At 38.7% G+C, this 20,604-nt stretch overlaps 1 protein-coding gene across 16 annotated transcripts in view; it reads right to left on the reverse strand.

The window, feature by feature from the left end:
- TFDP2 (transcription factor Dp-2) overlaps nt 1–20,604 on the reverse strand; it is a 45,646-nt gene that overhangs the window by 10,329 nt on the left and 14,713 nt on the right. For 7 of the 16 annotated variants that reach the window (XM_068691470.1, XM_068691474.1, XM_068691472.1 and 4 more), the window contains 8 exons: nt 20,162–20,228; nt 12,907–13,010; nt 8,785–8,906; nt 7,336–7,383; nt 6,086–6,248; nt 5,390–5,536; nt 4,265–4,333; nt 2,564–2,715 (listed from right to left, as the gene is read on the reverse strand). In XM_068691470.1, the coding sequence (XP_068547571.1) occupies nt 2,564–2,715; nt 4,265–4,333; nt 5,390–5,536; nt 6,086–6,248; nt 7,336–7,383; nt 8,785–8,906; nt 12,907–13,010; nt 20,162–20,228 (872 nt within the window). Of the gene's footprint in view, nt 1–2,563; nt 2,716–4,264; nt 4,334–5,389; nt 5,537–6,085; nt 6,249–7,335; nt 7,384–8,784; nt 8,907–12,906; nt 13,011–15,317; nt 15,407–20,161; nt 20,229–20,604 lie in introns of all 16 variants that reach the window. The other 9 variants (XM_068691481.1, XM_068691476.1, XM_068691482.1 and 6 more) reach the window with 4 other exon arrangements.

The following is a 20,604-nucleotide window of genomic DNA, read 5'->3' on the forward strand; positions in this document are numbered from 1 at the left end:
TTAACTTTAATAAGCAACTGTGAACAGCTATTCTCTGTGTACATTCCCCAGGTCAGCCATGATTTTATAGACATCTGTGAATCCACTGCTCCCTCTTCTCTAGGCCAAAGAGTCCATCTGTTCCTTCTGTGAAAGCCTGTCCCTAGCTTCATTCACTCTTGCTGCCCTCCTGTGTCTCTCCTGATTCTGCTACACTTTTTTCCAAGAACAGCACAGCAGATAATATTCCAAATATAAAAGCACTATACAGATCAGGTTTACACTGTAAAACTCTTTCTTTTTACTCTTTTTCCTAATAATTATTAACATCGTTTTGTCCATTATTGAAAAATCAACTGTGTTCTCATAGAATGACCTACTGGACTGCCAACTGACTATTCAGTGCTAAAAGCTGGGTCCAGAGGCCAGTACCGTGAATGAAAAGTTTGGGTACATTTCCTGTCCCTCTCCTTTGGTAAGTGTAAATTTGGTTAACAATAAATTTCATCTGCCATTGCATAACCTACATGTTGGCATCTGTTTATGCCATCTACTATTCTAGTTGTTCAGACAACATCCATTTTTCTTTCCTTGGATAACTATTACCAGCTAACTTCTCGTCTCACTTTTATACAAGTATTTACGCAACCCAGCAGGATTTCACTGTTGTTCCCCTTCATTAAAACAGCCAACAATTTGGTTTCCTTTTCTTGCCTAGCATTCTGCCTGTTATTAAATTAATGAATGAATCTTTTATTTTATTCCCAGTCACTTATTCTGTTTAAGGCCTGCTATGGAGTGGCCTTGTGATGCCAGCCAGATTACTCTGTTCTATGCTCAGCGAGACAGGAAAACTAACACGGATCACACTACCCAGTCTGTGTATGACCTATCTAAATCTTTGTAACATCTACTAATTAGTCTGACTATTGATCAGTTTAACAAGAAAAAAAAACACAATGGTGTCATATTTGCTACCTTCTGTTCTTCTGGTACTACAGTGAGTTCAGTGTTACTGTTATGCTTCCCACTTAAGCTTCTTTGAAGTGCTTGAGTGAACACCAGCTACTCCTGCCGATTTGTTACTATTCTCATGGAACTACTCTACCAACTTTGGGATAAATCCCCTGCCAGATCTCTGATGTCCAGATATATTTACAGAAAGTTTTAACATGAAAAATAGTTACTTCCGGAGGCTGGAGTTTAAGGGTAAATTACATAGAGGAAGGGCTTTTAGTTGTTGTGTTTGTTTTTTGTTTGTTTGTTTGCTTGTTTTCACCTCACATGTAGTGAGACTTTATTTCCTTTGCCTATTCCCTTATACAGCTTGGTTATATCAACTGAAATATCAATAGCTTAGATAATTTTGGCATGCTCATTTTTAGTAGTAATGTTTTCTTATGGTTTGAGGTTGTAGGGAACATTTTATACTTCTCTAGGCACCAACAGTCAGTTTTGTTTCTGACAACTTTAAAGCAGTGGTTCTGAAGTTCCAGTATGAAATTGTTCGACTTACTAATGACTTAACACCTAAATACATAGTATTGTTTAAAAAAACGTGGTAAGAACTGTACTATGTATCCATAAAATATGGGTATAATTAAGCTAAAGCACTACTGATCTTAAGATTATGTGTTCTACAGAATTTCTACCTTCAACAGCATTGTTGTGGTATGTTGGTGCTTAAGTTACCTGAGAACAGCTCTATTTTTACTGTATGCTAATTGACTCCATACAGTTCAATACAGGATTTGTACACTACAGAATGGAATCCTTAACCTGGGGGAATTAAGATAAAGCCAGCTATTTTCATGTAATAAACTAGTTATGATCAGATTAACAGTGAATATAATAGTGAATATAACAGCACCTCTCACACTTTCAGCCACATTTTCACAGGATGAAGTGCATCAGCACCCAGAAGTATGTAAGTGAACTCAAGAGTGCGATGTATAGCAGTATGCTTACAAAGGCTAATTTCAAATTTCTGTATCATTTACTTCTCATCTTTCCCCCCCCTCAAAGAGCTAGATACAACCTTTTTCCTATTTAAAGATAAGAGATGTGATCTCCTTCAAAAGTATCATTTCCACTCCTAGGATGTTACTTTTGTGTAATGGGTCACCTTGCATCTCTGACTAAATGTATCTATGGCACATTAAGAATAAGAATTCAAGCCACTGGCTTGAATAGCTTTTTTAAAACCCAAACCAAATGGCTTTATTAAAAGGTAGCACTGTCCTAGTATATAACTTCATTCACTTCTTTCTCCTGTGCAGAGAATGATCCTTAAAATGTCAGTGCCAAGTGCCTTTTACAACAACGGAAGTCAGCTTGTTTTAACTAGTGGTTGTAAAGCAATGATTATAAACTTATTCCTGTTAATACTGCAGTTGGATTAAATATAACAACAAAAAAGAAGCAAAAAAAAAAGGAAGCCAAACACCCTTGAAATAAGTGACCATGGAAATTTAAATGCACAATTACTTTAAATAAACTAGGACAGTTTCTCTAATTAGTTCAAACAAAAATTCTGGTCCACAAATAAAGCACAATTCTAAAACTTCATTCCATAAACACTTACTTATCACTTGATATGCTGCAGTCAATGACTGTTCTTTTGCTAGTGTTTACTATTAAGAAAGGCAGCTGTATTGTTGAGTTCAAAGCTGGAGGGCCTTGATTTTGTTGTTCATTTTGCTGATTTCTTTGTACCAAGTTTTTGAATGCTATTTGCTGTAAAAAGAAAGAAAAAAATTAAAATTAAGAAAACAGTGTTTCCAGAAAGGGGAACTTCATAGATCTTATTTACCAACTCTCAATACCCCCAGTGATGTTCAGTCAAAAGATAAGCTGTGATACTGAAGCTTGTCAGGAATGAAGTTACACCCTACAAATTTTTATGCCCCTCTTGCTCGACCCTGGAGATGAAACAATGGAGCAGTAACGTGTGGTGAGAATGCTTCCTCGCACCTTCTGAAAAGATGCTGGAGTCAGAGGTCTCCTCTGCTATCTTACATGCACAATTACCTCAGATTAGGAGCCAGTTACAAATTACAGCATCCCCCCTTTCTCAGCATCTGTGTTCTCTCCCCCTCTCATCCATCACCCTTTTTTCTCAGACAAATTTATTTTGAAATTCTGCTTTCAACATTTTAAACAGGTGCTGTTTGTGACACCACCCCTTCTTACATCTGACTGCATATGTATGAAAACAAGTGTTTTTAGGAAATGTTATTTGAGGGACTGGAAGTCAGGGTACTCACCCAATTGCAAGCACTACTTTATTCCACTTAGGGGGAAGATGGATAGACAAAACCCCTAAGGACTGTTAAACCACTTGACATTGAATGTAAGTGTATAATTACAGTTGTAGAAAGTAAGGGAGTGCAAATCTGATGTTTTCAGACCAATAGTGTCTGAGTTGCCTCACTTTTACCAGGATAATTTTATGTTACTCAGAGAAGCTACTAATTTCCTAGGTCAGTTTGAATCAGAATTGTGCCCTTAACAGAGAAATAGTTTTTGCTGCTGAGGGGGGGGGAGGAATAATCAGATATTTAGTTTCTAATTAGCTGAAAACCGTTTCGTTATATTTCCACCAGGAAAAAAAAATAGCCTCATTGCCTATAACTTCATACAAAAGTTTGACTGCATTTACATTACTGAATGCCTGTGCAGAGATCGAAACATTTAACAATGCTCATAACTGTATTTATAAGCTATTACTTTATAAACAAAGATGCATTTGAAATACATTTCTGCAGTCAATGCTAAAATCAAAGTTCTACTTAGGTAAATGACTTTGAAATATATTTCAAAGTTTTCCCAGATGCACATCAGAACCTAAAAGACCTGGATTGTCAGCCTTTCATTCTTAGAATCCAGAAGTATTTATCTCCCCTGGAAGAACTCCATACATACTTACGTAAGTTCAGTTACAAATTTTACAGCTTAGAAAAAACTAATTTATTTCAATTGAAACTAGCCAGAGAAGGTAATTAGGACTCTTTGAGTTGTTCCCATTCCCACTAATTCTTATGGAGCTTCAGCAGAATGCTTACAAAAGGCTGTGGCATGTAGAAGCAGTATGGTGTGGGTAAAATGAATCAGGATGTGAGGGTAAGAGGTTCCCCACACCAGAAACCAGAAAGGTTTCAAGTGTGAAACTTTTCTTCTCTAGTATATCAGAGCTGCTGAACAAAACTAGAAAGAAGTTCTGACATGATGGACTCTTACTGGTTAATTTAATTTATATAAAAAGTAATTTAAATTAAATATATACCTGCAGCAGCAGTTCTTGTAGCTGTGCTCGCTTCTCTTTTATCCGTTCAATCCTCTTCTGTTTTTCTATCTTAAAATACAAATGTATATATATCATGGTAAATATTCAGTGACCTTGTCTGTTCCACTCTGCCAGACTGAACAGACGTTAGAACTACATCAGTGTGCAAAAAATCCCCATTTTCTTCCTAAACGGTGGTGAATTCCCTTGCACAGTGAGTAACTGTCATGTCTTTTCAGCCGTACCCTCTTAAAATATAGTCGCTTCTTCTTCAGAAAGACTAATCACATAGGCACATGAGTGCTTCCATAAAATAGGACTATGCATATGCATACTCCTTGGGTGGATGAATTTTCCAAGTTTCTTCAATACACAATACAGCAAAAGCAGATTTCTTACTATATCTAGAAAGACAATTAATGTAACCTGAACAAGAAACTGTTCTGTATTGGACAGGCAGCCCCCACATTTTAAGATAGCTCATGTCACAAGTAGCAAAAATATAATGCATATTAAGGTGTGTTTGCATATAGTCATTACAGGAGTTTGCAGTAAATACAGTAACTTGTGCTTTGCATTTATGGAGTGTTTAGCCTCAAGTACAAGCAACATCTGTGCACTTAAATTCTGGCATCCCTGCAAAAACAGGGCAATTCCTAGCCTGCTGGAAAAACAACAATGCAAGTACCTAATAAGTAATTTTTTTTCTCCTGCTAGTTCATAACTAGTATTTGACGTCCTAGCAAAAACTATTTTTCAATTTAATTTCCTTTCATTGGTGCCTCCAAGAACAAACTAATAACAAAATAGTTTTCCTTTCAAATGTACACAATTTCATCAATGTAACAGTACTTAAGTTCATTCTTATGGTTATTTTGGCTCCAACACACTATAATCTTAGAAGTTAACCCTGATACCATGAATTTTCATTTTTCTAAGGTAAACAGTTTTTAAAACTTGTATAATATTGTGTATACCAAATAAAAGTGAACAAAGCATACATAATAAACATATCAATGAGGTTAAATTGTGAAAAAAAAAAACACACCACACAACTCTTAAGTTTTTAAGCTCCATTATTACAACCTGTGTGCTACAGAGAAATTTCCATCTCCCTCACTTTACCTCTAGATTCTGACATTCCTGAGCTGAGTTTGTAGGAAGGCCGATCCATCTGATTTCCTTTTTCTCCTTTGAAATTATATTCATTGCCATCAGCACATTAAGAGCATCATAAACTCTCCGTCTAATATTTTTCTGATCGTAAGCCTGCTAAGGAAACAGCTCAGCATTAATAACAACCGAAGGTCTCAAAAATAGAACACATCCTTCATAGAGAAGTAAAGGCAAAAAACAAAAAGCAGTTTTAAGTGAGAGTGGTATTAAGACAGGATGCTTTCATCTGTGCTATTGCTTGGATACCACACCAACATTGTTGTTTGCAAATAAAAGCTTCAGGCCTGCCTAAAGCCTCTGGGAAGCAGTTCCCATCGTGGCAAGTCCGCTACAGGTGGAGAGCCTGACTAGACCTCATATGGTCGGTACTGAGCATTTTTTGAAGCGATTTTTTTTGGCAGACTTTGCCAAAAAGACTTTGCTTGTTTATAATTTAGATGGAGTTTAATTCTCCATTTTAATTCTGTATTTTAGTATGGAATTTGATATATAAATAACTTAAGGGTATATCTCATACTTCCAAGGTAGTTAAGTGAGGAAAACTATGGCATGTGGCAGGATAGCACAACAGCAGGAATGGAATTCCATGATAAATCAGCCAATTTTGTAATGGTAGGAAAAAAAATAATCAACATGTTCACTTACCGAATCTGTAGCTAGGTGGCTGTTAGAATTTGTGAATTCTGATACCAGCTCATCAGCAACTTCGTTGTATGAAGTTGTTCCTTTACGCTGAACTTTTTCACATACTTTCATTGAAAAATGCCTCAGACCTTTCCCATTTTTATCTCCTTTTTTGCTTCTTTTACTGTAAGGAGAAAAGCAATTATTTTAAGATGTTGAAATTTAATAAGCATACTTTCCTGCTGCATATAATTTCAGTGTATTTTTTTCTTTTCATTTCAGATTAATTTTTAAATGTAGGTATTTTAATTTCATATGCTTTGATTTACTTTTTAGTTAAATGTTCTTCATAGGTGTTATGTTAACAGTATGACAAATGTCACTGAGTTCCCAAAGACATGCTAGAACAATTTAAGACTGAAAATTTTATTTCACTCTTGACAGTATTATGGACACTTGGAAACCAAAATACTTTAATAAGCAAGACTTACCTGACAGAACAACAACAAAAAAATTACCTTTCTCCTGTGCGTTTCTTAACAAAAAAGAATTTGCAATTACAATATTTGTATGCATGTTTCAACAGAAGCATTTAAAATGCTTAGGTGATTTTTTTAAAATTACAATTTTAGAAGTTGGTTTGATAACATGTTTCAGGGAGAGGTGTTATTTTACAGAAATAGCCCTAGTTCTGTCAACTGTAGCAAGCTAAGAAAAACATAAAAATACAAGAATGCTTTTGAAAATTTTGGATGTATTTAAGAAAACAGAACACTGGAAAAAATGACAGAAGAAAAGTATAAAAGAACAGCAGAAGAATAAAATAAAACACAAACCAAAAAAAAACAACAAAACTTTCTAAACCCTATGCAGTTATTAAACTTGAGTAATTGTGATAGGTAAATAAACAACACCTTGAATGCATCCAAAGAAGTTTTGGAAGCAAAGAAACAATTATTTAGTTACAGGTATTTGTCACATATGAAACTAGATCAATCCTGTTTCTGAAGATATATCACATTTTTCACAACTCCAGTTTTGCCTGTAACAGTAAATTTAAATACATCAGAAGTAAATATAATTAAATGTAAATATTAGGAAGTGATGACAGAGTACTGAATTATAACTACAAATAATAACATACTATGTAGTTTTTACTGTGGAGGAGTGAAAACTGATTAAAGTGGGAACTGGACACCAAGCTCTCTGAAAGGCAGATTTGAAGAAGCAAACAAGGTATGGCCATAAAACATATGTTCAATAGTACTCACCTTTCTGAAAAATCTGATTCTATAAATTCTCGAGTCCTCTTTCTGTCCCTATGAGAAGACAATTCAAAGTTAAATTAAACCAGTACAGTATCTTATTTTGATAAATAAGACCAGTATCTTATTTTACTTATTAACCAGTATCTTATTAATGAAGGGAGCTGAACGAACATGATGACTCTGAAGTTCTGTGCCATGAGAGGCTGCACAAATGAGACCTGGCCCTCGTCTGTAATGCCAGGATGTCTGGGGTTGTGTGGAGCCCTGAGCATGACTATGATCTTGCCTTATTTGCCTTTGGAAACAATTTGGAATCTGTGAAGAAGAGTAAACAGACTCTTCTCTCTCTCAGACCCTTCATCACGGCATTTGAATGAAGCTGAAGCAAGATAACCAAAGTTCACTGCCTAGCTGAGCAAGCTGTGAGCAGTCACTAAAACTCTTCCCTCACCAGGCTACTGAAAGAACTTATGGCTGGCCTTCATAGTTCACAAAAGTTGCAGAAAAATTCATTATTGACATCTCCCTTTCAAATAAAATCAGATCTACATGGATTCAAAAGCTATTTGAGGAGAAAAACCCCTATGCATCAAGAAAAGCAGGCTTAAAAACTGCTCAGCTGGGCCTGCAGTTTATTGACTGTGTGGTGGGAATATAGCAACTAGGAGGTACAAGCACATGACAAATCTTGCTTACAGCACAGCATGAGGAAAGTCAAGATACGAACATGTTCTCCTTAAGCCATTTCCTAGATGCTTCGTTTTCTCACCTCTACAGCTGGAAAGGTATTACTGACATTCATCACTGATTAGGAAATAAACCAGATGTGGAGATAAATTACTTTTTAATTTTCATAGGCAAAGCACTGCATCTGTCTTGAGACAGATAAGCTCAACAGTACTAAAATTAAAAAAATAAAATCATGAAATACTGTAAAGACCAGATTTCCTTGGATGACATAATGATGGTACTCTGAGATATCTAGGAAGCCCATGAAAAAAAAAATGATACCATAAAATAATAATAAAAATACAGCACTGACTACATTCAAAATTTGTTATTACAGCTTTAGTCTTAAATGCCTCTAAGTGTACTTGAAAGATTCTCCCCCTGTTGGAACCTGCTGATAATGGTATATCCAAGTAGATTTGCTACTGAGCATGAATTTATTAAAAAAATAGAGGCTTTTTTTAATGGGATTCATAAATTAGTGACTTTCCATTGTCACACTGGAACAGACACTTCCATAAAGCAAAATTAAAACAGTAACGTGACTTCTATGTGCAACCGTTCACATGTTCCAGATACCGCAAGCACTTACTGTGCTAAGAAGCATACTCCTTTTAATTGTGGAAGAACCAGAAACTGAGCTAACATGTAGTTAGAACAGTATAAATATACGAAAAATCAGAGCAGATCCACAAACATCTTTAAATAAACCAAAAATCTTACCCTGGCACCCAGCCAGTAGCTTCTGTTATGTGCGTCTGCGTGACCATCGTTGGAGCTGGGCTGTATGGACTCCCAATTAGAACACTCCCTGAATTGGTCAGTCTTTGTGATGTGCTTATGAGCTGGGAAATTAGAAATAAAATTAAAAAACAAAACAAAACAAAAAAACCCACAGCTTTTAAAACAGAACAGAGGTTAACGTATCCCAAAATTCATATTAAGCATTTAAGAAAAAAAAAAAAAAAAAAAGCACGTACCAGATGTAAGCTGTAGTCAAAAATAGACAGAAGGGGTGCCATTAGAAGGTACTCCTACATGACAGTAATTACAGCACTGTTAAGCTTTCTGCCAGTTGTGGCTTATTACTGTATTACTCTTAAGGACAAGAACTAGACAAACAGCCACAATGACTAAGTAGAGGAGAGAGGACCTGTCACTACATGCATCAAATTGTTTCTTCCAGACTATGTCTAGGACATTTCTTGATTACTGCAATCAATGAAGCTTCATTCCCAGTGGATTGGAATTGTCAGTATTTGGTACCAAGGTCTGAGCTCCAGGCCAACTATTGCCTGCAGTATGCAGTGGTCACATATCTCAAGGCCTTCTAGGAAGCAAATACAACACCGTACCTATGAAATTACATCTGAGGTGTATGCTGTACACAGAAAATACAGCACATTTAGACAAACCTGTTGTAATTCTGTGCACAGTGGTCATTAACACTAAATCACTTGATCTCATCTTTTAAATGACATCCAACTTCATTCTTTAACATAGGTCACCAGAGGAATTCAGATAGTATTTAAAAATGAAACAGTATTAATAGTTAATCTTTTAAATAAACACATTAAATTCTTTTTATTCCAATACGCTATGATTTATACCAAAGCCTCCTGGAGAACGCTTTTTACTCATATACCCATTTTTTTTAAATTTATTTTATTATACTTTTAGTAGCATTTTGAGTACCAAATATATTAAACTTCATGCTTTCCTTTACTATATCACTTACCCAACAGCCATATGGGTATAGGGCAGATAGTTTGTTTGGTATTCATCAATATTTTTTAAACAATTAGGGAAACATTATCTGAAGAGTTTCCAACTTCCTTACCTAGTTGAGCATTGCTTTACATCCCTCCTAACTCCAAATTGTGACTATATTTCTTGCATTTTTTTTTCTCCTGAACAAATAAATTTATCTTATTTGTCCTTTTATCTCCATTATTTAACTTTTATAGATAATTGAACAGCTTGACAGAGAAAGATGAGTGGAAAAATAAAGAAATACTAGGAAAAGTGAGACACAGGGCCAATTAAGGTATTTACTGCTAGGCATTAAGGAACATGGGATTCCCCACTGCGTTATTTAACACACTGTATGCCAGCAAAGAAAAAATACAAACTTTTATCAACTTACTGCTACATTGGCTTAAAATCAGAAACGTTTTGTGATAGAATGATTAATTTTTAAAAGCTTGATTAAGTTCAGCAGTAATGTCAATATGTGAGAATCTAAAATACATTATTTCAATTAAAGCTTAGTTCAATCCAATAACTTTTTAATTTCCTGCAATACTGTAAATAATTGTCAGTAAGCATACAGCTCTGCCAGTATATGGCAGACACATGTCGGATAGAAAAGATTTTAAGTATTTTGCATGCTGAAATTTGTTTTATCACATTCCACCCACCATTATGTTTCACATTGCTCTACTCACGTCTTTTAAATACCAAAGAAAATGTATCATAAAAAGAGTGGGTTTTGTCTGATCTCCCTATAATTTTAACAGCTAGTGTAATAAATTGAGGGGCAAAATCACGTTTGAGCATCTTAGACTCGTCCTGTATCTCTCTGTACCTTGGTGCCACCTGGAGGAAAGGACAACAGCAGCGCTCCTGCCAGGCCCAGGGCAGCCACGGCATGTGGGCAGCATGATGCTCGGCCAGGCACCCAGAGCTGGTAGTTGCACAAGCACAAAATCTACATCTTACTGTTGAAAGTCTGTTACTGCATGTTTGCTTTCCAAAAATGCTACACACTGAGTATTTTCAAAAGATTTATTCCATCCTAAGAGCAAACATTTTTGCAGTGTGCCTGAAGTAATCACGTCAGTACACTGCACAGCATAACACGGAAAAAGAAAAGCTCATCCTAATTTGGCAAATAGAAATCTATAGGGTGTGTTACCTCACTGCAGTCAAGCACTTCCATTTTCATCACTAATACTTGCACTGTTAAATTCACTCCTACAGAGCACTGCCGCTGTTAACAGATGCCTTGCCTCAATCTCCAGCTGGTCCTACTGCAGCAGGAGGGGCTGCGCACCTCAGCACTGCTGCTGAGCAGGGGCAGGCAGCAGACACCTGCACTGCCCAGCTGGGGACGTTCTCCCCCTTAGCTGACACTGCAGGATGGTGTAAGGTCCCAGCACCAACACTGGAACGCTAGCACTTCTCGCAGACAAGACCCAGGCAAGCCTCACACGCAATATGCATTGTGTTACCGGAATCTAATGACACCACAACACACACCTGCTTGCAAGAATCCAGCCCCCAAACTGTGCTTCACTGTTGGCATAGCTGCCCTGTAAGACAAATCACCCTTCAGCCAACGGCCCGCTCCCCGCCCTGCGGCTGTCTGTCTGTCTGTCTGTCTGAAGAACCTGGAACTGGAGAGGGCTGCAACCCACGTGGGTAAAGAAAACCAAAAAACCCTCATGGCAGTAGGATGTTGCTAACACTGCTGAGATGCCAAAGGAATGGTAACACTCCAGCTGTTAAGAACTTGTGAACCTTCTCTTATAAACACAGCCATGCCCTGGATGTCTTAGAGGGTCTGTGCTGATAGCTAAGAAGGACACGTGTTCTAAATACAGCAGCATCTTACTGAAAAATAGACATTTTTAGCGTTTCCCCGCCCCTTATACTATGAAATAAAATACATATTCTTTTACTTAGCATACATAAGATTAAATTTTTAAAATATGAGAAAATTCTACCAAAACACCTTCACCATGTAAGCTAAGTGCAAACCAATGCTTTCTTTTGTACAGTTCTAGTTACTGCAGTGCTACATTTCACAGGACACGTTACTGTAACAGGCAGAGATAAACAAGCCAGTCCTTCAAAAGTAAGTGTTCAAGTAAAAAACATCTCTGATCATCCTATTTCAGCTACCCAAAATACATGAAAATGTCTCCTTTACTATTATAAAAGAGCAGCAGAGAATCTCCAGTAAGAACTCTATGTCTTAATGAGAGTGCTTTGAAACCAAACAGCAAACCATGCTAACAAGCACATGACAGCCCCTTCAAATGAGCTTGCCTGACTTTGAAACATGACAAAAAGTTGGTGAAATTAACGGACAGTAACTGGCTTTCTGTAATGTCACCCAGAATAAAGTCAATAGGGCAGCAACCTATGCTAGCAAGGGACAGTTTAGTTCCTGATTAAGCAAAAAAATGTAACCGTGTATCTAATATTAGGGAAATAGTCCCTGTTATATACCAGTATTTTGAGAAACGTATCATCAGAAGTAGCATATTTGATATCAAGTATGATGGCAAGCAAAATGTAATGCATACAGATTAGCGTAGTAGAGAACTAAGCATCAATAACCAAACAGATTTTTAAATCAGAGGCAATAAATGACATTTATATAATATTTTTTCCTTCTGTCACATGGAAGTATGAAGAAGAGCTGCCAAAAGTGAGATTCCAGTGGAGTGCATGTTAATGAATAAGTTGCAAGAGAAGAATCTTGCAATTTAATAAATGCTCATAGAAGCAACCATGCCAGAAAACAGTCATTTTCTTTCTGGTATCATTAAGTTAGAGTTATATTAGATAGTGCTTCTCACATTACACTGTGGTGTGTTTTTAACTACATAGAATTGTAATCACAATACATCTAGTGCTGATACTCACTTTTGTTCAGTTTGTGTTGCTGTACAGAAATTTGCAAATGTACATCTGTAAGTCTACACCGAAAACTAAATCTTCAGCCACGTTCCTAGCAAGGTTCACATCTCCATTTTTTCATGTTTCCATATTACATAAATGGGCAGTTACACACCTGGTTAGCCAAGTTAGCATTACTGCAGCTACAAAACTTACCATTTGGGGTCCAACATTCACATTAATTGGTCCTAAGGTTTTTGGCAAAATCTTTGTTGGGGAGTTCGTACTGGAAACTGGTAATGTAATTATTGAAATATTACCTAAAAAACAAAACAAAACAAAAAAAGCAATAGAATTTTAAATTACCTCCTTAGTAACTTAGAAGTAACACAGTAACACTTTGGTGAATTCTCACATCATTTTTACACTTCAGAACCAGGTTAACTTTTCCTGTCTCATACACTGCAAAAATAGCCTTCCAGAACAGCCACCAGACGTCACAAGGACACCTTACAGAACTGCAAAACTTCACTAATTTATCGCTGAACTACAACTTAGTATTTTACTTCCAGAAGCAATTTCTTCTTGCCTAGGATAAAGAGCATGCAGCCTGCCATACACTTGAAGTTGAAAATTCATGGGTGTGCTTCTAGAGTCACCGAATATCCCAAGTTGGCAGGGATCCACGAGGATCATCGAGTCCAACTCATGAAGCTGTTCTACACACTAATCCTATTTACAATCACAAGCATATGTACAAAATATGGTTCTATCTTTATAGCCTTAACCATTCCTAGTCTGACTATACCATACTATTGTAAAACACCAGTGAAGTAAGCCTGTCTGTATCACTGTACAGATGGAGCAAATGATGCCTTTGCAACTACCTGAAGTACCAGAGCTGGCAGCTGGACAGCAGGATGGAGCCAACCATCCCACCTCCAACCCACTGTCTCTTCATCCCGAGATGTTGACCATCTCTGTGCTCCTGCACTGCTTACGGACCTAGCGCATCCTGCCTGCACACAGCTCTGCGCTGAGTACCTCACAAATGCTGCTGCTCCTCGCTTCCAAACTGTATCTTGTAATCTTGATTACTCAGACTTAATGTCTTAATCAAAACTCTCCTGCAGCACTACTAGCCCACAAATATTCAGACTGTTGTACCAAAGTGGTGAAAACACTCATTTATCTGTGGGCATCGTGGCAGCAGCAGCTCCCCTGGCAGTTTCAAATCGACCAAATTCCTCCCGCGTTCCCATCCGCAGTGACCGTGGTGGGGCAGGAGGTGAGCCAAGCGGAGGGAAGAGCTGCCACTGCCTCCTCACCCACAGCACCAGCTCGGGGCTGGCTGGGATTGAGCTGTAAGGCCACAGCCTGGCTCCTGAGGAGCTATGGATGCTCCCTCGTACTGGCTCTGCAGCACCTGAGGCTCCTTCAGAGCAGCACAGGGAGCAGCCCTCAGCACCCACCCTGCCCTCCGCCCACAGGGGCTGGCAAATGTTCTGCCTAGCTGAGGAAACATCTCTGCATCTCTGTGAAGCAGCTCTGTTCCCGGGGCTTCTCTCACAGCTTGTTTACCTCCGCTGCCCACTGTCTTATCACTTGGTCCTGAACCATCATCTTTGATATATAGATTTTTTATGGCTATGCTCTGCAATAACTGAAAAATCATAAATTCAACAATGTAACTGCTCTGTAATACAAAGCAGAAGCAACACACTGGAGAAAAACATACGTAGATAACAATGCTCTGTATCTACAACACAGAAGTAAAAAGGATGTAGCCATTTGCAAAGTCTCACCTTTATAAAAAAAAATAAAAATGAACAGAGATAGAGAGATGTTATGATTTGAGACAAGGCTGTTCTAATGTTCTGTGCAAATTTCTTTGGCATCAGGAGTAATGCTACTACTAAACGTTAATTTTCCAAAAGGCAGATCTGTGCCTGAGAACACCTGAAGAAGCTTGACTGAAGTACTAAGTAATTTATTCAGTCACCTAGCTCACCTAGTAAAAAAACGTAAAAGATCACATGCTTGCAAACCCAAACCCTGCAGTAAATTTTTGCTCTAGCATGAAAATTTGTGAGGAAGTGACAAAGCACGGAGTTAAGTCATGATTTACATACACTGTGTTCATTTTGAGCTCAAAGCACTCCTCTGAGCTGACTTGTCACTTTTTATTTTTGCTCAGGATTTTGCTCAGGATTTGTTAAGCTGTGCTGCAAACTCTCACTAAAACCCAGTCAAATATAGGTCAAATATTCAAAAACGCTATCTAAAAGTGGGAACACATTTTCATCTTTCCACAGCAAAGCCACCAGGTGGTTTGGTTAGTTGCTGCATTTCCAAGCCTCACATCGGCACCCCAATCTAAAGGAACACATTTGGCAGTCCCTATCAGCAGCGTCACCCCTGCCTCTGCAGACGAGGAGGAGCTGAGGTCCCATCGCAGCAGCCCAGGGCTGTGGGGCACAGCTGCCAGGAGAGATGTGGGGCTGGCCAGGGCCCACCCCGCCGCCAGGAGGACACCCCCAGGAACCAGGAATGGCAACTCGGAGAGCTCACACGGCTTGCTAACACAACTAGCTGTATTTTACACCACGTTTTTGAGGTTACTTCACCTCTTTTTGCTGAGGAGTGGGTAATTTCTTAAGGTTTGAAGGCAACGATTACAAGATAGGATGCATCAACAGGAATGATCTCTTCAAGTCTTATTTATGAAACAGTGTAGAGAAAGAAAAAAGCAGTATTAGTCATGCTGTTTGCAGATCGTTTAAAAAAATACTCGAGATCTCAACTTAAAGTAGAAATAACACACAACTAACTATACATGTACATACTTTATCACACAACAGTTGTAGAAGTTTTAAACATGATCAATTTCCAAATAAATGCCAAGTCTTAATAATGCCCATTGCATGGGGACAAGAAAAGATAACACTGATTCACGATGCCCTAAAAAACAGCGGCGTGTACAGCGACAGCTGAACACGAGACCCAGACACTTCCTTGTCACGTCATCTCGCTGCGTGGATGGAAGTGGTCAGCACAGATGGATCAAACCAGGATGATTTGTATAATAATACTTAGCTCTGCCATGATGTTTCTCAGAAGTACTTTCAAAGCACAAAGGAGGCCATGCCATCATTCCCATTGTACCTACGGGAAGCCAAGCACGTGGGAAAGAAATCCACTTACAGCTCTCGTAGAGAGGCTTTAACTACAATGTAATGAACACCACAACAGACTGAGCATGCTCACCAAATTCCAAATTAAATCTGTCAGTGGACGCATGTAGTTTCTCTAAGAACAAAAGCACTTTGCTCCTACGTGCTGTTCTTCCATCACCCATTCACCACTAGTGCATGGAGAAAAAACTGGGTAGCTATTGTAAGTACGTAACTACAATTCTTCCTGGCATTTCCAAAATATTTTCACTTGCACACACAAAAAAGATTTCAATTCAACTGAATTCAAGCAGTCACAGTACAAAGCCATTCGTGTGCATGGACACGCACACTCGCATGCACACACCTCTAATCATCCCACAAGGCTTCTTTTAAATTTCACGCTGCATCCTAAATAGCTTGACTTCCAGAAACAACACGGACGCCTAGAAGAATATGGAGCTAAAGAGGCTTTAGTGATTTTCCCGTGTAAGTAAATGTTAGGTCTGGAGCTTCTTTGCAAAGATGATCAGAAGCAACGTAAACCTGGAATCTATAGGATCTGTCACCGCCAGTTTGAAGGAAACCGTAGGCAATGGGAAACGCAGATCAGCCAGCTGGGGTCACACAGTGCGCACGTCCACAAAAAAAGGCTTTGAATTTTTAGACAAAACACCAGGGAAGTGTAGGCAATTTGAATTTCACATGCAAAGCCCAGAAACAAATAGCCATGCTTTATTTACTACCTGGAAATGTTCTGATATTATAAAGCATATCAATGAACAGTTGTGTTCAGCAATATTGCCCGTAGTCTGATACCACTAGCAAAGAAACCAGTTCGCAGTTACGAAATATCTGAAGTCCATTAGGGTATTTTGCAATAATGTATACATTATTTCCTCAGGCTCTCCTATTAAACTAAAACCAAATGGATCTCCAGGACCAGGACAATAATATAAAAGCATAGATAAAACCTCAGCAGTTACTTATGTATGTTCTTTAAGTACACTTCTTCATTTTTTTATTGCACAAACTTACTAAGCTATAAACATAACTTTGACAGTTCCATAGTCAGTAGGAACATATCTAGAAGTACATGAAATCAAAGAGAGATGTAAGAAACTGGAAAAAGAATAGAGCGGGCAGTATTTCAGTGTACTTCAGGCTTACAACGGCCAGCACATTTTCAGTCTTTTACTCAGTTTGGGACAAATTTATATGAGTTAGCAGTTGTATCAATCTCAAAATACCAAGTGTGGGCCCGTTGATAAGCAATTCTGTTGTCTTGGACATTTTTGTAGATCTCTTCAGGCACACAATGAACTGCCAGGGCTCTGCAGGCCCCCCAAGGCCCTGCTCAGACCTGCAGCAGCACCACTGATGAACTCAGGTTCATGAAGCAGCCCCAAACACCAGCACCCATCCCTGTCCCAGGCCAGCACAGCCACAGGTATGGCTATGCAGTGAACTTGCCTTCGTTTCCTTTTGCAAGGGGGAAAACGGGCATTTTTCTGTGGAACCTGTTCCCCAGTCCAGCAAACTGCTCAGCCACCTGCTGGCACAAGCCAAAGGACAACATTTAAAAGCAGCTGTGAGGTGCCCAGGGCCAACTTTAACTGGCACAGCTACCAGAGGAAATGTCTACAAAAACTAGCAAAAGATTAAATTGTAAGGAAAGGTAGAAAATGGTAAATACGTAATTAAAACAACTGTGTTTTTATAATATATATAATGGGGATTATAAAACTAAAGCGTTTAACTTACTGATTGGGAATGATTCATTTAAGATACTTAAGACATGACGATACCAAACTTTTGAGGATGTTTCCAAAAATCGCCTACTATTTTTTTTTTGCATGTTTTTTACACGCCAGTCCCTTGTTTTGGGGGAGCTGGGATGCATTCTGTCTCTTTCAGTCTCCCAGACAGATCATACTTTAAATTCTCCTGGTTTAACACACAGCTCTGCAACATTAACTCTACAGTAAGCCCGATTTAATTCTCCCACAGCTCAAAATAATCACCCAAACCCATCACTGAGCTGTCCCTGTCCAGCTCACCCAGCCTGTTGAAGAACTAGCTTGAACTAGCACCCGTAGTGGTTTTACCAGGAAGGCCCAGCTCCACAAGCAGTTTGCCACACACAGGATTTGGCCCAGCTGAGCAGAACCCCTGCTGCTCTGCTGCCAGCTTGGCTGGGCATTGCAGGTCCGCCTGCACCCAGCAGCACGTCAGCCCGTTAGCACTGAGCACAGCAGGAACTTCTTCCAATGGGCACAGCCACGGTAAAACACCAGAACAGCACCTATACCCCACACACATACCTATGGATCTACCCTCACGCCTAAGAACAGCAACCATCACCTCTTCTTCAGGACACGAGAGGAGGCACCCCTTTCTCACTTGGTAGCCCAATGGCAGGAGTATTCACTGAAGGATGAGGAGAACCTGGGCCAATTTTTTCATTTCCCTGGAAGAATTAAGATCTCCTACAGGAAAAATTTTAATCACCGGTCTACCAGATGCTTCCAGGTGGGGAAATGAAGCATATTCAGCCCACCTTGCCATGGCAATAATTTAGAATCTACTGTGTCAAAGACTGTGGGTGAAAACAGTTTCCAGAAAGGGGATCCCCAGAGTGCTGTGTCGACTACTCACATGTTTTGCCCGGGGACTGCCCTTGCAGCAAGCATTCCCTGGCATTAGGCAAGTGCCCTGGGCATCAGGCAACAGCCGTCTTCACATGGATCCTGTCAGCATTCATTCCTAGCAGAGGAACCAAGCTCCACATGGAGATGCCCTAGCCGAAACAGCCTGTTGCCTATGCGGGAAGGCTTTTTTCACAAATGTGGGCAAGTGAATTGTCTATTAAACAGGAATTTTTCACTAAACAAAAGTGAACAACACTCTGGGTTAGTGCTCACCTGAGGACTCTGATACTTCTGTGCATGTCTAGAAAGTAAAATCTAGCTTCCTTCAGAATTAGGCAGCAAGACTTGTTATCAGGATCACCTATGTGGATTTATGTGCTTTAATTCCACCATATTCACCATATTTAAAACATCCAAACCCTTTGTTAACATGGATTGCATTTAGATACACCTAACTCTGTGAACAGCCACAGCTGTGTATCTCAGTAGAGATGCCAGTGATCTGTAATTATACCTCAAGGTCAAATAAATAAATGTATGAAATGAAGTAATCATTAGCACACAACATTTTGACAATGCTAAAGAACGGAGCTAAGTATTACATCCATCGCCCCAGAAGCAAGATCTAATGCAGACTGGGAGCAGGACGATAGAGAGTACTAAAACCAGTAATGTCTTACGCTTTATAAAGTTACTCAAGTAATTCTCTGGACAAATCAGTTACTTGCCTCTGAAATTATTTGCAAATGTTGCACTTACTATTGTCCTTTTTCTTCTAGTATCATGACACAACAATCACAAAACAATGAAACAAGAAGAGTAATTGTCTTGCCAGTGCCCAATAAATTGCTTCTCCTAACACCAGTCTGTAATGTTTTGTATAGTTTAGAAATATCATAGCTCTAGAAATTTTGTTTAGATTTGTTAATTTTTTTAGACTCTGAAGTCTGATGCATCTGAAGTGTTGTGAAGAGCCAAAAAATCATTCGTCCAGCTAGTATGTGCATTTCTTTATTGCAGTGCATAGCAGCAAACAGTATTTACTTCTAAAAGCTGAATGAAATGTTTCATAAATTGAACATCCTCGACTTTACTAGTACTAGGAAGGCATTGCAGTTGTGTTTTATTGGAATCCTATAGGTATCCTGACTGACAACACACTGGTCAAAAGTGATTCACCTAGAAATGCTGACATTAAATTGGATAGGACAAAACATTATTATCTTAAATTGTCCACCACTTGTAAAAGTACCACAAGGTATTACAGACTGTGAAAGCACACTTAACTTTCTCTCCCATTTGGGAAGATGACTGCAACAGAGTCTGGAAACTTTAGGGCAGGAATCAGGAAATTCAGCACAATACTTGCAATCAAAAAAAGGAAACAGAAGGCTTGTTTACACTTTAATTGCTTTTACTACTAGCTCTATTCCCCCTCTAAAAACCTCAAGATCGGAAACACCTGAGGTCAGTAACACAGCATCTACCAGTGTGGATGCATGCAGGACATTGTGGACATTTAAATTCTGAGCCTCCCCAAACTGAACTAGTAATATGCTGTGAAATGAGCAATGATTCTCAATTAGGTAACAGAAGAGAGAAATAACGTATGCTTCTCTACTATGTATACAAGTAGAATTCTCTTACCTTTTGTTGGACTCTGGTTCTGATCTATAAATCCCTTCAAGTCTCCATTTGTGGAAGTCACACCAACCTGAACAAAACATTTTTGAAGTCTTAAAATATGACAGACCTTTCTATGTTTTGCAGTATGCAACAGTACAATGAAAGTAACAGGTTCTGCATTTCTGAAACATCATAAACCTATGGCTGGTGCAGCCTAAGCAGAGCAAGAGGTTTGAAGCAAGGTGCCATGACATTTACCGTGTATATACGAAGACAAACTTTAATTTGAATTAAGTTCTTAACCAAAAAAAAAAAACCCTCACTATTCTCATACTGTACTATGAGTGACTCAAGGAGGACATTTTGAATATTATGGGCTAGGTCAGTGTCCCGGAGCAGCTGCGACCAACACCATCAGAGGAATCGGCCTGCTGTCCTGTATTCCCAGTACCAGACACCATGGT

This window comes from Anas acuta, chromosome 9, assembly GCF_963932015.1.
Source record: "Anas acuta chromosome 9, bAnaAcu1.1, whole genome shotgun sequence".
Lineage (NCBI taxonomy): Eukaryota > Metazoa > Chordata > Aves > Anseriformes > Anatidae > Anas > Anas acuta.